The sequence below is a fragment of the Bicyclus anynana genome, chromosome 14 (genome assembly GCF_947172395.1).
Source record: "Bicyclus anynana chromosome 14, ilBicAnyn1.1, whole genome shotgun sequence".
NCBI classification, from domain to species: Eukaryota; Metazoa; Arthropoda; class Insecta; order Lepidoptera; family Nymphalidae; genus Bicyclus; species Bicyclus anynana.
Genome location: NC_069096.1, coordinates 16,225,771 through 16,244,645, shown reverse-complemented (window position 1 = coordinate 16,244,645; position 18,875 = coordinate 16,225,771). Strand labels below are relative to the sequence as shown.

The 18,875-nt window shown below is 37.2% G+C and overlaps 1 protein-coding gene across 1 annotated transcript in view; it reads left to right on the top strand.

Moving 5' to 3' along the window:
• Positions 1-1,026: 1,026 nt before the first annotated feature.
• The window catches only part of LOC112051994 (cationic amino acid transporter 3), a 30,832-nt gene continuing 12,983 nt past the window's right edge, over positions 1,027-18,875 (top strand). The window contains exons 1-2 of the mRNA XM_024090871.2: positions 1,027-1,214; positions 18,546-18,777. Coding sequence (XP_023946639.1) covers positions 18,546-18,777 — 232 coding nt within the window. The 5' untranslated portion in view covers positions 1,027-1,214. The remainder of the gene's footprint in view (positions 1,215-18,545; positions 18,778-18,875) is intronic.

Genomic DNA, 18,875 nt, shown 5'->3' with positions numbered 1-18,875 from the left:
ATAGTCCACCACGCTGGCTGGCACGGATTAGCAGGTTTTACACACGCAGAGAATTGTGAAAATTCTCTGGTATGCAGGTTTCCTCACGATGTTTCCTTCGCCGTTTGAGACACGTGATAATTTAATTAATTCCTTAAAATGCACACAACTTAAAAGTTGGAGGTGCATGCCGGATTTGAACCCAGACTCCCTCCGGAATCGGAGGCAGAGGTCATATCCACGGCCCTTCGGTTTTTAAATAATGAATAAATAATAAAAACAGCACTAACATTTTTTTTTTTTTAAAAAAGAATATTTGCCATATCTTTTTTTTTAATATGACCAATATTCCCATTCCCCACCAACTAGTCGGGAAAGACTAGTTGGAGTGCTAAGAGTAGATACGACAATAGACCAACGGGGCGGGGATCGAACCACCACCCCTCGGTGATGTGTCAGACCGCTCGATTACCGTCGAGCTATTGAAGCTATGAATAATATGGATAGCCATAAGACCCAGGTTTTGCTCGGAGCTCGTCTCTGCCACGCGATGGACCAGGCAGCCGCGCTACGAATCCGTGGAATATCTAAATTCGTCTCTTTCATATTTTTTTTCTTTCTTCTTGCAACAAAGAGAAATGCAAGAAAAAAATTAACCATCAATATCATATTTATGTTTTAAATATAACTACTTATATAGATTTAAGTAATAATTTTCTACTGTAATAGATTCCAGGGTCTTTATACCACCGATTATTATGAACACACTTGATAATTTTAAATCGCTATCATTAGGACCTCCATCCTGTTACACTAAAGGGTCCATTAATCAAGAAGTTACCTAAATGTTAAGCCATTTAGTTATGTTAAATTTATAGTGATTTACTTACTTCTATTGGTAGTGGTCGTCTTAAACCAGATAAAGACATCCAAGCCAACATAAGTAGCCTTCGATTCGCCACGCTCCGATAATTAATACAAAAGCAAAATAATGCAGCAACTGTCACTTTGCAAGTTGGCATAGGAAATTGGTTTCACACACAGTCAGTAACTCAGTAGTAGGATTGAGTGCGCCAGCGCAGGTCGCGGCACTTCGGAAAAACAAAGATGGCAGCGCGCGCGTAACTAGTGTCGAAAATTGAGTTTTCTTCATTTGTAACAGTTTCAAAAACTTATTTCTGTGTTATTTGGTTCGGAAATCAAATTAAAAGTGACTTGTTTTACATGCAAGAAAGGTAATTGCATTATTATATTTTATGTTTTGGCAAAGACACTTTTCGAAACCACAGGTAACTTTGATATTAAGTCAAATTGTCATTTAATTATGGTTTAATAAGAACAAAGATTTTAGTTTGAATTTATTTCAATAAAATATTTCTTAGTTGCTTAACTGTAAATTATACTAAACACATCTCTCGCAGTCCGTCGAGGATAGAAAACAAAAAATTCCCTACCATACCACTTTAAAATGGGTATGGAAGCTTATCAATCCGTCAATCGCGATTCACGGTTCAACGGCTGAACTGGAAGAAAATTTGGTACAAATAATACGTCAAAGACTTTAATCTGGAATAACACTAGCGTAGGAACTTTCGTGATTCCGTTATCCCAATGCGGGTGACAAAGCTCCCCACTCAACACCTAGATGTTCTAGTGTTCACCGTTAAAAATAAACACTAATTTAAAAGCCGATAAAAAGGGCCAATAATTGAAGGCATTAGGGAACTATTTAATGCATATAGGTTGTTGGTGCCATCAATACAATAAAATTCGTTAAGTATAGATTTGTAAAATTCTTTCAATGTTAGATAGCCCATTTATCGAAGAATGCTATAGGCTATATTTTATCCCCGTATTCCTACGGGAACGGGAACTACGCGGGTAAAACCGCGGAGGCGTGTACTAGTCATTCATAAAACCAGTCACTGCCATATAACTAAAAACAGCCTCGTTATAGTCGACATTGTAGGCCATTGGGGAGTACCCGACAGGCCCAGACGGACTTTTTGTAGGAAAATATACTTGTAAAGTCTTTACCTTTTCATTGAGATTATCTAGAAACTTGAAATGCGTACAGTTATAGTAAAAGGTCACTGACTTCAGTTACAAGTAGGTAGGTATTTAAGCTTTAACTTTTATATATCTACTATATTACATATATATACAGACGCTCCGCGGTCATACTCGCGTAGTTCTCGTTCCCGTGGGAATTGGGGGATAAATATAAGCTATCTTAGTAAGTGAAGATGCAGCTTCCTTGTGGTCAAAGAATTTTTAAAATCGATCAAGTAGTTTTTAAACTTAGCCGATTTACATGCGGTTAACTTGAAGTAGGTAAGTGTATTAAGACTTCATTACTTAAGCTCATTTTTGATTAGGTACCTAATTTCTCATAATCTTAAATAATTTAGTGCAACATTAATTGGGTAAAAATATTTTGTCGAATAGCGCGAATTTACATTCATTAAATGTAGGTACCTACCTACTTTAATTAAAAACTCGTTATGGTTATAAATAGATTCGAACTTAATAACATAATAACATAAATTGCTATGCGTCTTATAAAAATATAAAATAGGCATCGAAATTTTAAAAAAGCAATACGATAATGTTTAGCAAAGTTTGTATAAATAACTTTCGTCATCGACTTTCGAAAATCGAATAAAGTGACGTTGTACCAGCGACAGATCTTGACACACAGTCGTTGACTTTGCTTATAAATTGCGTCCGGGGTTTGATTCCCAGCTTGAGCTCGGGTAATTATTAAGCGTGTTAACTTGTCGTGGCACAGAAAAGGAAATACGTAGAAGATAAGGCTGACTTCCAGGAAAAAATATCAAAATAAAAGTAAATTTTAAATAGTCTCATTATCAAAATCTAAATATATAATCTACTCAATTTATAGTGTTGGTAATTTTCCTTTAAATAAATATTTTTCCATTCGATTTTGTTTGTTTCTTCTTTTTATTTCGAAAAATAGACAATTCGACATTCTTGCAGCTAGAATACATTTATTCATTTAACGAAAAATAATTCTTGTATTAAATAAGTTCATTCTAGAAGTGCAAATACTTAAATAATCATCAGATACAAGAAACAATGGCGCTGAATGGTAAGATAAACACAACTTTGTATCTCAACAGCTGATAGCCGATACTTGTGCCTGCCGGTCAAGAGGATTAGCCGACTCGTGTCGCGCCTTCAGTAGGTACATAATATTGATGTGCTTCAGCTGTCCTCGACAACTACTCTTCAGTGCTATCTATAACTTCTTGTATTCTATAATGGAACGAAAGCCTGTTATAGCTAGACATGCCTCATTTTCATCATCATCATCATATCAGCCGATGGACGTCCACTGCAGGACATAGGCCTTTTGTAGGGACTTTCAAACATCACGATACTGAGCCGCCTGCATCCAGCGAATCCCTGCGATTCCCTTGATGTCGTCAGTCCACAGTGGTGGGGGGTCGGCCAATACTGCGCTTACTAGTGCGGGGTCGCCATTCCAGCACTTTGGGACCCCAACGTCCATCGGCTCTTCTAACTATGAGCCCCACCCATTGCCACTTCAGCTTCGCAACTCGTTGAGCTATGTCGGTGACTTTGGTTCTTCTGCGGATCTCCTCATTTCTGATTCGATCACGCAGAGATACTCCTAACATAGCTCCCATCCCATCGCCCGCTGTGTGACTCGTGAGCCTTCTTACCACATGCCATACCATGCCTCATTTTATGATAGCTGAAAAATTATCAGTCTGTCAGCTCCTGTATGCTAGTTGACACTTTTATTAAAAAGGTCTTAAATTGTTCTTTAGCGTTGTACTAGATTGAAAAAAAATATATTTTATATGATATACATAAACATTTTAATATTTTTTTATTGATGAGGGGAAAGACTGCGTGTGTGTGAAATCGTGCGTGCGGGGAAGTGAGGGTGCATCAGTCGTGGGTTTTTCATTCATCGCTACGAACGAATTTGCCAAGCTATAGTAATTTCTCCGGTGCAGTAGCGCTATTTTAAAACGATGTTTTATAATTCGACAGTGTGAGTCTCAAATCGCTTTTACCTCTAGCTTTCTCTACCACGATACTATAGAGAGAGGTAGAACAGAATAGTTCTTGACTTCTATAAGATAGGTGTCTATAAGTTCGACAGTCCTCTCATCAAAAATATCATGTATTAAAACACCGCCGATGTTGCAATGTAGTAAAGATCGAAGTATGTTTTTGCTGATACAGGATGTTGCCGAAACAAGAATTCTTAACCGGTTGTTTATTTACGAGTGACTCGCGCCAACGTCATAATATATTACATATGATATTTATTTATTTTAGTATCTTTTATTGGGTGGCCTGCACTTTCTAACTACATAAATAAACCATAATATAATAATAAATACTTACCTACCCACGAAAGAAACATATCTACATAAAGTCAATCTATTAAATTATTACATGATTTTTTGTGCATTACCTAAAGACTTATTCTATTCCATTCTATTACGGGAAGTCTTTTTGGCTTGAAATACAAGTAAATTTGGCTAGTTAGTGGTACATCCAATGACGACACACCAAGCGCGCTTAAGTGTTCCTATCAAAGATCAATGGTCATTCTCTATTCTGTGGTTCGTTTGTCTTTGGCTCTCGTGAAATTTTGCATTTTCTGGGTTACATAATACGTAAGTGCTTTTTGGCGTCGATAATACATTAATCACGTCTATAAAGTGGAAAAACGAAAAATTATAAAAATCAGAAAACCAATTTTGGGTAGTCACTTTACATGTAGGGAAATATTTATTCCCTACACGTAAAGTGATGCTACACTTTTCTCTTGTCTAACACATAGTGTGGGGTATTGTTGAGTAGATCTTTAAAAAATACTGCTGGTGATAACCATTTTACAATACAATTCATTTGTGCATTATTAGAATTTCTGTCTACGGAAATACGGAGTTTACAAAACCCAACACAGTGGGTTGGTTATTCATTTTTACTTTACGGTAAGTATCTTCTATAGCAGTGGCGTGTAACAATTTCATAATAACTACACACTAGTTAGATAATCCGTGCCGCGCGGTTTCACTCGCTGAAACATTGTCGAGAAAATATCTGAAAATCGGTTTATGTACTTAGTAATTTTTAGTTTACAGGTTTCCTCACGATGTTTTCCTTTACCGTTTTAGACACGTGATATTTAATTTCTTGAAATGCACACAAATAAAAAGTTGTAGGTGCATGCCGCGGACCGGGTTCGAACCCACTCCGGAATATATATATCCGGCATATCCACTGGGCTATCACGGCACTTAACCTGCATACCAGAGAATTTTCTTAATTCTCTGTGTGTGTGAAGACTGCAAATTCGTATTGGGCCAGCGTGAGGGACTATTGGCCTAACCCTCCTCAAGCTCAGCAGTGTGCCGAAAATGGGTTGTCAATGACTTAATAATTTACTGAGATGAGGGTATTTTACCTCTGTGAGGGCAAACCGCAAGATATGTCACACATGTTGACAAACTTTTGTAAAACATCACACCTAACCCTACGGTTTGTTTAATTAAATTAATTGATTGAATTGTTGATTGATTGGTTGTTTGACTTATTGATTTATTTATTAAGCTTGTTGGCTACATAAAACAATAATTCTTTTTCTGTACAGCTTTAAACTTACTTCATCTCCGGCGAACTGTTTTAGCAGTGAGAGTGATAAAATAAAGGTTTTTTTTATTTTATCACTGTCACTGCTCAAACTGGGGGGGTTTATACCAGGGTTCCTTGGGCCGACGTTGTATGGACTTGTGGGCATTCCCCTTTGTTATATAGTTTATGGTACGATATAATGTAATGTTTGCTGTTATATTAAATGTAATTTCTATGTCTTCTATTTAACTAAATGTAATTAAGTTTTTTTCCGCTGTTGACATAGTTAAAATGTACCTACTTCTATATCAATCAAGTCATATTTTGTCATAATAGACTTGGTTGCTCGAACACTGTTGCAACATATAAATGTACTGGATAAATTATCAATTAAATTACTTTACAATTTACTACCATCACAAGTTGCCTATATAATATATCTACACAACATTTTATATAAAACTGGCCCCGCATATTCACCCGCCTAGTTCCTGTTCCCGTTGGAACGCGGGTATAAAATATAGTCCATGACACTCACAAATAATGTAGCATTCTCTTGGTAAAGGCATTTTCACAAATTACAACTTAACAAATTCACACTTTTTGTATACATTAGCTGACGCCCGCTACATTGTTTGCGGAAGTCGTGAGTCGCACACGTGGTAACTCGTTTTGAGGTTTTTTTTATTCTCTACGAGTTAGCCATTGACTACAATCTTACGTGATGGTAAGTGATGATGATGATGATGTAAGCCTAAGATGGAAGCGCTAACTTGTTAGGAGGAGGATGAAAATCTACCCCTTTCGGTTCCACCGGAACGCTAAATCGCTTTTCGGTACGACTTTGTCGGTAGGGTGATAACTAGCCACAGGCGAAGCCTCCCACCAGCCAGACCTGGACCAATTAAGAAAACCTCAATCGGTTCAGCTGGGGATCGAACCCAGGACCTCCGTTTTGTAAATCTACCGCGCATACTACTGCGCCACGGAGGCCGAGGAGTTTATATGCATACATATGCAACAAGAAAAGATGATTATGTTTTCTCCATAAATCGAAATCGTTAACCATAAAAGCCATATATAAAATTAACCACCAATATACCTAATTAGGTAAGTATCTGATTTGTGTTTAAAGCAAGGAAATCTAATGTTGACCAACACGTAAGTGTGTTAAACTTTTCACACCGATTAGCATAACAACTTTCCACCGCTCGGCGAAGTCGGTCTCAGGACATTTGTCCCTCGCTTTATCTACACATATGTATATGTGTATAAAACCAGAAGTACATATACTACCTACTTATTTAACGGTGGTTGAATCGTTCTGGGGATTAAATTGATAAATATTCTTAAACGCGCGGTTTCACCCGCGTGGTTCCCGTTCCTAAAGGAATACGGGGATAAAATATAGCCTATAGCCTTCCTCGATAAATGGGTTATCTAACACTGAAAGAACTTTTCAAATCAGACCAGTAGTTCCTGAGATTAGCGCGTTCAAACAAACTCTTCAGCTTTATAATATTAGTATAGATATTGATGTTAAGGCGAAACCTAATTTAATCTATTTAACGGGAAATTCGAATAATCTCACAAACTATGAGCTCTTAAATTTCAATGATTCACGTCCGTCTACCGGAGGCATAGGTTAAGAGACATAACTTTTCCTAAATCCATTACCCTTCAACCGTAACAGCGACGGTAAAAACAAACATAGCGTTTACTTGGATGCGTTCTTGGGGAGCCATTACTATTGCCACAGAATACATATTATTATGTACAAGTTTCTACTAAAATTAACCATGCCACCATACTTACTATAGTTTGCGGTCCAAGTTTGTGAAATATGAACTACATACAACCTTGTAAATGTACCTTACGATAGGCACATACTTCCTACCCAAGAAGGGAAGGTAAACTAGTTTTATGCAACTTTAAGTATTTCAATAACTTGTGTTATTCTATGTCGATAAGTTGATTAACAAACATTTAATAGGTCTGTATCTATTGCTATGAATAGATTGCAATGCGTATTGTATCTATTCGACTGTTATGTAATAAAGGTAATCGTAATCAGCCAAAACTATTAAAACCGGCTAATTGCGTGTCGGACCAGTCTCAGTGTAGGGTTCCGCGATAGTGTACGTCACCAATCCGGATTCCGGACTAAGAATGGTGGTTTTTGGTTGATCAACTAAAATTCTTTTAATTTTATCTTTTATGGAATTAACTATCATTAACCAACCATTACCTCAGGTGGCAGAGGGGGGCGACAACTGACCGTAACAAAATAAACATTTTAAACTTTTTAATATTTCTTAAAGAAATCCATAATTTGTATAATTATGTACATTGTACACCCACGTTTTTCTGTTTTATATGCACACATGGCATGGTCCATTATTTTATAGGCTTATTACTAAACCAAAACACCTCCTACAAATAAAAAAATATATATAGCATGCAAATGTAAACCCAAACTCCTATGGTTATTCAGACATCCTTTTATATAACAATCGACATTTTCACAGGGAGATGAAACTGGAACATTTGAACTTAAGAAAATCTACCGCGCCTGGAAAAAATAATATTCTATCTTCTACCTATCTATACTTATAATAAATCTATAGAAAGGTTAATTCTGTACATGAAATATATTTACAAAATAACTATCAGCGGGTGATTAGTGAGCGATACTGATGCCATAAATGCAATCAGTAAAATTTTTGTCTGTCTGTCTGTATGTTCGTTATAGATACAAATACTACTCGACGGATTATAACGAAATTCATACTCCTGGGCAGGTTATAATATATTTTTCATTACGCTACGATCAATAGGAGCAGAGCATTGAAGGAAAATGTTGGGAAAACGAGAGAAGTTACTCCATTTTTACAGCGATACTACTGTAAGGGCTGGATTAAAGAGGTCTAAGGGCGGACGAAGTCGCGGGCGTCCGCCAGTAGAATATAAACTCCTGTATATTACCTAGTTGTTAATCAAACTCGGGACCTCATTGCAAGTGCAAGACCGGACCGCCATAGCGTATGGTCAAATGGGAAGCGGGACATTTCCTCGCTCCAGAAATAGTCCGGCGCGCGTCTGGCGGAGGGAAGTGCATTTTCCTATTAACGCCTACACTGCGACTCTACACCAAGTGTTTCACACGTCGCCACTTCGCTGCTGCGATATACACACACCGAGATGCATACAATTAATGAATGTTTAATTTTTGAGTCATCATCATCATTATCAGCCGATGGACGTCAACTGCTGGACATGGGCTTTTTGCATGGACCTCCAAACACCACGGTCTTGAGTTGTCAGCATCCAGCGGCTCATTAACCCCCATTTGATGCCCTCCGTCAACAGCACCTTGGGCACCTTCTATTGGCCCAGTGGATATGACCTTCGATCCGGAGGGCGTAGGTTCGAATCCGGTGCGGGGCATGCACCTCCAACTTTAACCTGCATACCAAAGAATTTTCTTAATTATCTGCAAATGTGAAGTCTGCCAATCCGCATTGGATCAGCGTGGTGGACTATTGGCCTAACCCCTCTCATTCTGAGAGGAGACTGGAGCTCAGCAGTGAGCCGAATATGTGTTGATAATGATGATGATGATGAATTCATAGACATTGCAGGGGCACTCCTAGGGGACACGCTGAGTGTTGAATTCTCAAACGCATAGAGTTAAAATTCGACACTCAGCGAGTAATAGATCCCCTGGGGGTGCCCTCACAACTACTATGAATTCCACAGTGTTTCCGCCACGCTACATTAGAGCTATGTGGCTGATATAAGCTCCATCTCCTTCAAGAAGTGAGGGCACGCTCTGCAATGGAATGTTAAATTAGGCTGACAATTATGTAGTATAATTTCAAAATTCAATTCATCAACTTCACGGCTTATAACGGGAATGTACAGGTACCTATTGTACACGCGTGGTGAAAGCCTGAGTATATTGTTTAGCCGATCAAATGGCGATTGAATTATACCTACTTTAAAATTTGCACGACCCGTCCGAGACACGCCTTTCCTAAACTTGTTCTCTTGCCATCTCTAAGTAGAGACAACCACGCAGTTTGCGTTGTGAGTAATAAAATACATGATTGACTGGTTCTACTCCCATGGGTTTATTTTATGAATTATAAATGTGCTTTATTGTAATAGAATTATATTATTTTATTTTATTTTCCGCATAAACAAAAACATGTTGCAACGCTTACAAAAACAGTGTATAGGCAGCCCTATTTCTCTCAATTAATTAAATTCCACTTGAGTGTACAAACCTTTGGTTAAAATCTATTAATTACTAGCTGACACTGCGCGGTTTCACCCGCTATTCCCGTTCCCGTTCCCGTAGGATACGAGGATAATCGGACCAGTAGTTCCCGAGATTAGCGCGTTCAATCAATCAATCAAACAAACAAACAAACAAACAATGAAACTCTTCAGCTTTATAATATTAGTATAGATTAGTATAGATAATAAAACTGTAACAGGTCAAACTCTGTACATTGTAAATATTTTGAACATTTTAGTTAGAACATTATACGATACTGAAGCTAAAGATATTTTTTTTTTGTTGACCGGACATCTCGCTGGACACCATCATTATACATAGGAAGTTATAGGATACTTTTTGTTGCAAAAATGTGAGTTGTGTTGTGTTGCAGAAGAGGCTGAAATATGTGTTGAAAAATTTTATGGATAGTCATTCATTTTTCAAGTAACATTTTTGTAAAAATTAGTATGTGTACCGTACCTACTAGTAAAAAAATACTAAAAACATTGTCATTAAAATTTCTCAAAATTCTACCCCTAAATGTTTTAAAAGATTTTTAATATAAATCGCTCATATTTTGAGCTATAATTTTGTAAAATGATTAGTGGACTATTAAATATACATAACACATGCGAATATATAAATAGAAGGGGGTGAAATAAGGGTTGAAAGTTTACATCGATTACAACGCGGACCAAGTCCGCTAGTTTATGACATAGGTAAGTTAACACGTCATATTGTTGCGAATAATAATCTACTTAACATATTACCTTAATTTAGTTTAACCTCGTAAATATAAAGTGTACAAGGAAAAGATGTTCGTATTTGTCAAGAATAATCTTTAGCAATAAGGTCAAAGATGTACCTAACTAAGGATGCAAATAAAATTATTTTCGGCAGAAGACCAGATCTCCTTAACACAAAAAATCCAAAAATGGCGGTGTAACATATTCAAAAGCGATTATATTGCGTTTACAATGACACTATAAATATATCGAAAAAGGTGTTCTTTTTATAGAAATGAGGTGGCCCGCCTTTTATGGTGTTTATTTCTTTTCGGATTACCTACTTATATAATACTTGTGATATAATATATAACATTACAATATATCACCGGTCTTCTATTTTTAACCGACTTCAAAAAGGAGGAGGTTCTCAATTCGGTCGGTATTTTTTTTTTTTTTATGTATGTACACCGATTACTCAAAGACGCCTGGACCGATTTCAAAAATTCTTTTTTTGTTTGAAACGGTATAGTCCCCATTTGGTCCCATTGCCATCATGACAAGATCTGATGATGGAATCCTGGAGAAATTGAGGGGAACTTTCGAAAATTATATGGGTGTCTAGTGTGTTCGAGAACTTTTCCATTTAGTGCCTTTAAGAAATACAAAATTATGAAGGTTTAAAATCGATCTGATGATGGAGTCATAAAACAGACGAGGGAACTCCTTGGCGATTTACAGCAGTTACCTTGTGTTTGGGCTTGATTAATTTGTCTTAATGAGACTATAACTTTCCACATGAAGATAACTTTCCACATAGATAGGTTGTGACTGTCATTTAGGGGTTTGGTGAGGAAGACCAAGGACAATTAAGGGAACTCCTTAACAGTTAACAGTAACTACCTTGTGTTTGGCCTTGATTAATTCGTATTGCTGAGAACTTTCTACCTAGATGAGTTGTGTCTCTTATTAGGGGTCTGATGATGAAGACCAAGGTCAATGAAGGGAACCCCTTGACGGTTTACGGTAGCTACCTTGTGCTTGGGCTTGATTAATTTGTATTGCTGAGAATTTTGTACCAAGATGGGTTGTGACTGTCATTAGGGGTCTGATGTATTCGTTTGAGATGAAATTTTACACTAAAAATTGAAAAATAATAAAAATTTTAATAAAAAAATACAACCGACTTCAAATCCTAAAAACGTACCCACTAAACTAAAAAGCGAAAAATAACATCATAATATGTTCTACCTGCTGATCAGTATGAAGTCGGTGCTAAGCCGGTGTTGCCTTAATTCAAGCCATTTCTGACAGGACCACATGAAACAACACTGTCTGCAAAATCTAAATCTATAAGATATGCTCACATGGCTTGAATTAATACATCACCGGCTTAGCACCGCCTTCATTCTGATCAGCAGGTAGAACATATTATGATGTTATTTTTCGCTTTTTAGTTTAGTGGGTACGTTTTTAGGATTTGAAGTCGGTTGTATTTTTTTATTAAAATTTTTATTGTGAAATCGTTTATAGTTTATAATTATTATAGGTCCGTGTATTCACGCAATGAACATTACCCTAATAGTTATTTTAATTTATAACGTATCATTGTAACTTTCATCTAAGTACTTACCTATTTAATTATTATCTATTTAATTATTATCTATTCAATTAATTGTCTATATAATTAAGAGTATTAAGACTATCTACACCTTGTAGATTTTGTCATTTTTCTTTATTGATGTACATAATAGTGTGATATTTATGAAAGTACAATAAAGGATAATGAAAAAAATACACAGACAACTTTCGGTGTTGAACCTAGTTGAAGTTTTCACAGAGTTCATCTTGGCAAGGATCTACCTACTAAGTACACTCATGCTAATTACTGCTCCCAAGCCACATACCTGTATTCAGATTTTAAGGGTATAGTTACCGGTGAAATGGAAGGCAAATGAGGCTTAATACCTTTGCCTCACGTTGACGGGTGCACGCCAGCGCAAAGATGTGTGCCTTGTATGCCTTACTCGTTCCGTCTAGGTGGTTGACTTGTGTCAAGTGTGCCAGCCCCTTCAATGACATCTTAAAATGTCATGATTCCTTTCTCATTAAGATAATAATATTCTAAAAGCAAACATGGAGATACAAAGTATATTTTTTATGAGCCACAGTTAGGCTTAGTGTTCACATTATATTATGTATTTACTTTTTTTTTGCGGGACAAAAAGTAGGTACTATTTATAATATTATCTGTTTGCTTGTATGTTTGTTTAAATCAACTAATCTCTGAAACCATCAAGCGGCTTGTAAAAATTCCATTAAATTACATTAGAGCGAGAGAGTTGGGGAAATAGGCGTAGATTTTATTTATGAAAGTTTTAATTCGATATACCTATGTAATATTTTAAGAAGACTACTAACCATATATTTCATTCATAGACGAAAAAGGAAACGTGTGAACATTTTGAGGCGCCAGTTAAATATAATTTTACTATTTCTAATAATACAGTTACCTATTCTGACTCGCAAATACATATTATAATGTTTAGAAACAATAATAAGTAATGAATACTATTGATTATGCAATGAAATCGCATACCAAATTTATCTATACTTACTTAGTTACTGGTCTGCAATTTCAAATAATTTTAAGTAAACTTAAAATTAAAGCTGTACTGGTTTCAGTTGCGCCCAGTGTGAGAAGTCAACAACAAAAATGTGTACTAGCTATAAATCACAGTATTATTCAGAACTACGATTATGTACGCGTAGCTTCATCCGGCAATTTACTCCCAATCTTTTATCGCATGTTCTATGATAGTGTAAATCACATTTACATTTTTCTATCAGCTCGTGTTGACAAAAAACCTTGATTTTATTGAGATATTATCTGACGCCTCGCGGTTTCATCCGCGTTTTTCCCGTTCCCGTAAGAATACGAAGATATATAGCCATCCTCGATAAATGGACTATCTAACAATGAAATATTTTTTCAAATCGGACCAGCCATGCCTATAATGTTCAAGCAAAAACGCAAACAGACTCTTTAGCCTTATAATATTAAGAATAGATATTATGTGATTTAATTTGGCAGATATAAAGACGATGATGCGTTCATAACTTTACCCACAATGATATCTCTGTTGATCGAGCTTATGGCGATATAATCAGATCAAACAAAGCGTTGTGACAAGACACTTTCAGTTTGCCTTTGTCACTGTTTAGTTACTTGTCACGGCGTGATTTTTACATTTTTAATCACGGTTTTAATTTTTTTCTTCGTAGTGTTAATTTATTTGTTTGTATCCTGTTTGTGTAGACTGTGAGTAACTAGCTTTATCTTTGTAGTGTCTGTAGTAGAGATTTTAAGTTGTCTACTTCTTGTCAGCCCGATAGATGGACATGGGGATACTTAAGGTTCCTTTACTTGTTCACTACGGAATCCTAAAAAGAGAAAAAAAAGCTAAGGTTTAAGTTTTTTTTAATAATTTATTGCTTCAAACATCTTCACGATTGCTACACCCTTAATCGACTATAATTGTGGTAATAGCACAGGTATACATATATTAATAGTACCTACTCTGAAGGCGGTTTGTTTTTTCGTAATTGATTTTGGTTGAAACTAAGATTAAACTTACATAAATTGGCATATTGATAGAGATACAGTTTAATATTTTTGTGGCGCTATTCTGTATCGATAATTTTATAAATAGACAGTGTGAGTTTCGAATTCATGTCTGTCTGACACAATACTATTAATAGAGATATAGATGAATTCGAACCTCACACTGACGAGTTATGAAAATGTTGTTACAGAATAGCGCTGGTAATCACTTGGATGTAATCGTGGTGGTACGTCCGTTCGGCGACACTGACAAATCGACACTGTCAATATCTACTGTGACACTGTACTGTTGGCAGTTACTTGTTTTATGAAACTACCTTACAGTATTAACGTATTTATGACCCTCACTCTTCCCATACAATATTTGCGGAAAGGTTTAGTAATTAGAGCCGAATCGTGCTGTATTGTAATAAGTATATTATATAACATGAACATTTTAGTATAGGATAGCAACAAGACGCCTGTAATTTATCACGCGTTTTAAGCGTGAAGGTGGAAGCAAATATGTTATTATACTCTTATGAATAGATACTGCACGACTCGCGAATAAGTTCGACGACTCTTACAAAAAAATACCTCCGCGTTTAGTTCAATACGCAGTTCGTTTGTGAGACCATGAAGATAATGAAGTGACATTTAAATTGTAGCGGTTTGTTTTGTTGCAAGGAAAACCCTCAATGTCATTCAGCTGAAAGTGATGAGGGACTTCTTCCGGCTATACTTTAATTGATTCATCGTATATGTAGTCTTTGCTCGGTTATTTACCGTCTAAAATAGGGCAACACTTGTCTCTTGTGCATTTCATATTCGTATTCTATTTCAATTAGTGTCTTTTTTCAAGGCCATTTCCAATAGCGGATGTAATTTTACCGCCAATTTTGGATACCTTAGTTCACAATCATAATTATTTACATTTATTCTGTCAATTAAATTGCAACTTTTTATATCTTATTACTGTACTAATGTGCAGTACCTAGTAACGTATCTTCATCATCATATCAGCCGACGAATGTCCACTGCAGATAAGTTTTTGTAAGGACTTTCATTAATCACGATCCAGAGTCGCCTGTATCTAGCGTATCCACTTGATGTCGTCTGTCCACCTGGTGAGGGGTCAACCAACACTGCGTTTTCTAGTGCGGGGTCGCCATCCAACATCTTGGGGCCCAGCGTGAGATTAGCGCGTTCAAGCAAACAACAAACTCTTGAGCTTTATAATATTAGTATAGATTTGCGTTATTTTATGAAGACATCAAGATCAAATTGATGTTCAAAGAAGTTCTTTAGCGAACACAAAATGTTCTGGTTGCCTGAGTTGCCTACTTTAGTTCTACAATTTTGAAGACGTCACGTTAAAAAACATAATGCAATAAGGCGTGACGGTGTGTACCAGCGTGTCGCGCCACAGCCTTGACCGAGACTTGGCTCAGCTGAGACTAGGGTGACCATATCTATACTAATATTATAAAGCTGAAGAGTTTGTGTGTTTGAACGTGCTAATCTCAGGAACTACCGGTCCGATTTGGAAAATTCTTTCAGTGTTAGATAGCCTATTTATCGAGGAAGGCTATATGCTATATATTATCACAGTATTCCTACGGGAACGGGAACGCGTGATAAAAAACCGCGCGGCGTCAGCTAGTAGTTAATAATCCTCAAACGAAAATTCTTTATTACATCACACTTGGACCGCCTTTGTGGCGCAGTGGTTTGCGCGGTGGATTTACAAGACGGAGGTTCTGGGTTCGATTTCCGGCTGGGCCGAATTAGGTTTTCTTAATTGGTCCAGGTCTGGTTGGTGTGAGGCTTTGGCCGTGGCTAGTTACCACCCTACTGACAAAAACGTACTACCAAGCGATTAAGCGTTCTGATACGATGTCGTGTAGAAACACAAAGGGGTAGTTTTCATCATCCTCCTAACAAGTTAGAAACACAACAACAAGATAGGAGCAAAAAAGACACTAATATTGTAATGTTGAAAATTTGTGTGTCTAAGATGTTTGTGTACTACTTAACGCCGCAACTACTGAAGCAATTTGCCTGAAATTTAGAATAAATATGGATTACATCCTGAGTGAACACAGAATAATCTCGAAAAAATATTGGTCCCTGCGGGATTTGTTGCCGAATTTCACGCAAAAGTATTTGCGGGCGTCCGTTAGTTTTACAATAAATCGAAATCACCAAAAAATATTACAATTCTCAGTTGTTAAATATAAAAAATATTTTGTAAAATGTGTGTGTGTGTATTTGCATTTTATGATCCTATTTGCCCATATCTAGAATATGCAACTGTCAATCAAACTGAAATTAAACCAGTTTAAAAACGCCCGCGACTTTGTCCGCCCTTAAACATCTTTATTCCGGCCCTATCGGAAAATTACACGTTCCGACATCTACTACCCATAAACTACCACCCTGCCAAATTTCATCTTTCGTCGATGATAAGTGACCTCTCATATATTTAGATACAATATATTATTTCAGAAAATTGTTAGTCACAGTATGGTGACCCTAACTACTATCAGTCGCTCGTGCCGCATACTAATGCCGATACAACATTGAGCCTGATAGCAAATAGCCATGGGAGGTTTTGTTAAGGCTCTTTTGTAAGACAAAGTTGCGCGGTGTTAAAAATGCATAATGTGTACCTACATAATGTGTTCCATGGAACACATTATGTAGGTACATTACATACAAGCAAATAGACTAACAGACGATCAGAGTGCCTAGTGGGAGTTATCAATGTTTTCATACTGTTACTTTTGCGTTAACGTAAACCCGAATCTATATGGAATTGAAACAGTTGTGAAGTAGTGTCACTAGATGGCGCTGTTTCAATTCCTTAGAAATTTGCGTTTACGTTAACGGGATTGTCACAGTATCAAACTGCCACTAGGCCCCCAGTTTTATCGGATGTCCAATCCGTTAGCGTTACAGGCATGTGGGCTACAAAACGTATGGGAATGACATTCATGATTGTCAGGTCACGTGATCAAGTTGTCCTGAAGATCCTGTCATTCCCATACATTTTATTAGTTTTTGAAGCGTTAGCGTTTGTAGAAAGAGAATCGACTGGCTAGAGGCCGAGGTTAGATTGATAGTGACAACGTTACTTTGCCCAAACTCAGCAGTTGCATACTGTATATGGGTTGTAAAGATGTATGTGCCTCGCTCGCTCGTGGATGTTATCACAGTTATAACGATAAATACACCATTTACGACCCTTTGTTCCGCAGCTCAATCAGCTTAGCTACTTTATGAGTGACGGATATTGAAAGAAAATCTCAAGAAATAGCTAGATAAACCTAAACTCTATTAAAGCTTTTATGTTTATCTATACTAGTATCTGCATGTTATATCAACTAGGTAGGTACTCCTATTTATTTAAAAGCCGTAAACTCATTCATTTAAATTTTACATACAAATTACATCTTCTTTCACTTACTTCTGTCATCTTTTTTCTCTCGTCTGATGTATTTTTTTTTTTATTGTTTACAAGTTAGCCCTTGACTACAATCTCACCTGATGGTAAGATATGATGTAGTCTTAGATGGAAGCGGGCTAACTTATAAGGAGGAGGATGAAAATCCACACCCCTTTCGGTTTCTACACGGCATCGTACCGGAACGCTAAATCGCTTGGCGGTACGTCTTTACCGGTAGGGTGGTAACTAGCCACGGCCGAAGCCTACAACCAGCCAGACCTGGACCAATTAAGAATATCTCAATCTGCCCAGCCAGGGATCGAACCCAGGACCTCCGTTTTGTAAATCCATCGCGCATACCACTGCGCCACAGAGGCCGTGTACTTCTACATCTAGGTTCAGTTGCATACATGTTTAACATTATAGTAGTTTGAGATTTTTTTTCGTTGTCTATATCATCAGATCAGAGATGTGATCAGTCCTTCAATACGGTTTTCCTTGCGCCTGGGATGTAGAAGTAACTGCCTCGACGGTCCAGTGGTTAGCCTATATGTGGCTTAAGATCGCGATGTTTTAAGTTCGAATCATGAACTCTGAAATACTCAGCATTTCTTTCGTGTAAGAGATTATATTATATTTAAAATTCTTAGCTCGGTGTAAGGGAAGTTAATTGTGTTAAGTAGGTATACGAGTCATGGACACATCTCGGTCTTTATTATCAACGTCTGTTAATAATTGTAAAATAATTAAACATTATCACGCTAAGCCCTCCATATTGGAGCAGCGTGGTGGGTCTAAGCCCCATAACCTCTCTTCTCTAAGACTTAAATTACGCTAATAATGACGATTTCCTTGTTTCAGATGAGTTGTGCACGAATATTTTCAACCCTGCGTCGCTGCAAACAACTGGAAGATGGCGACACCTCAACACCTCTCTCCAGGTGTCTGGGTCTCCTGGACCTGACCGCCCTGGGGGTCGGCAGCACCCTGGGGCTGGGCGTGTACGTGCTAGCCGGCGCTGTCGCGAAGGACGTGGCGGGTCCCGCTGTGACACTCAGCTTTCTAGTCGCCGCTATTGCTTCGGCTTTTGCTGGTAAGCTTTTGATGCTCTGACTAATCTTCAATACCTATTGAATTGTAAGCCTTACTTGTACATGCTTCATCAGTAGGGATGACTTAGACATGCAACTA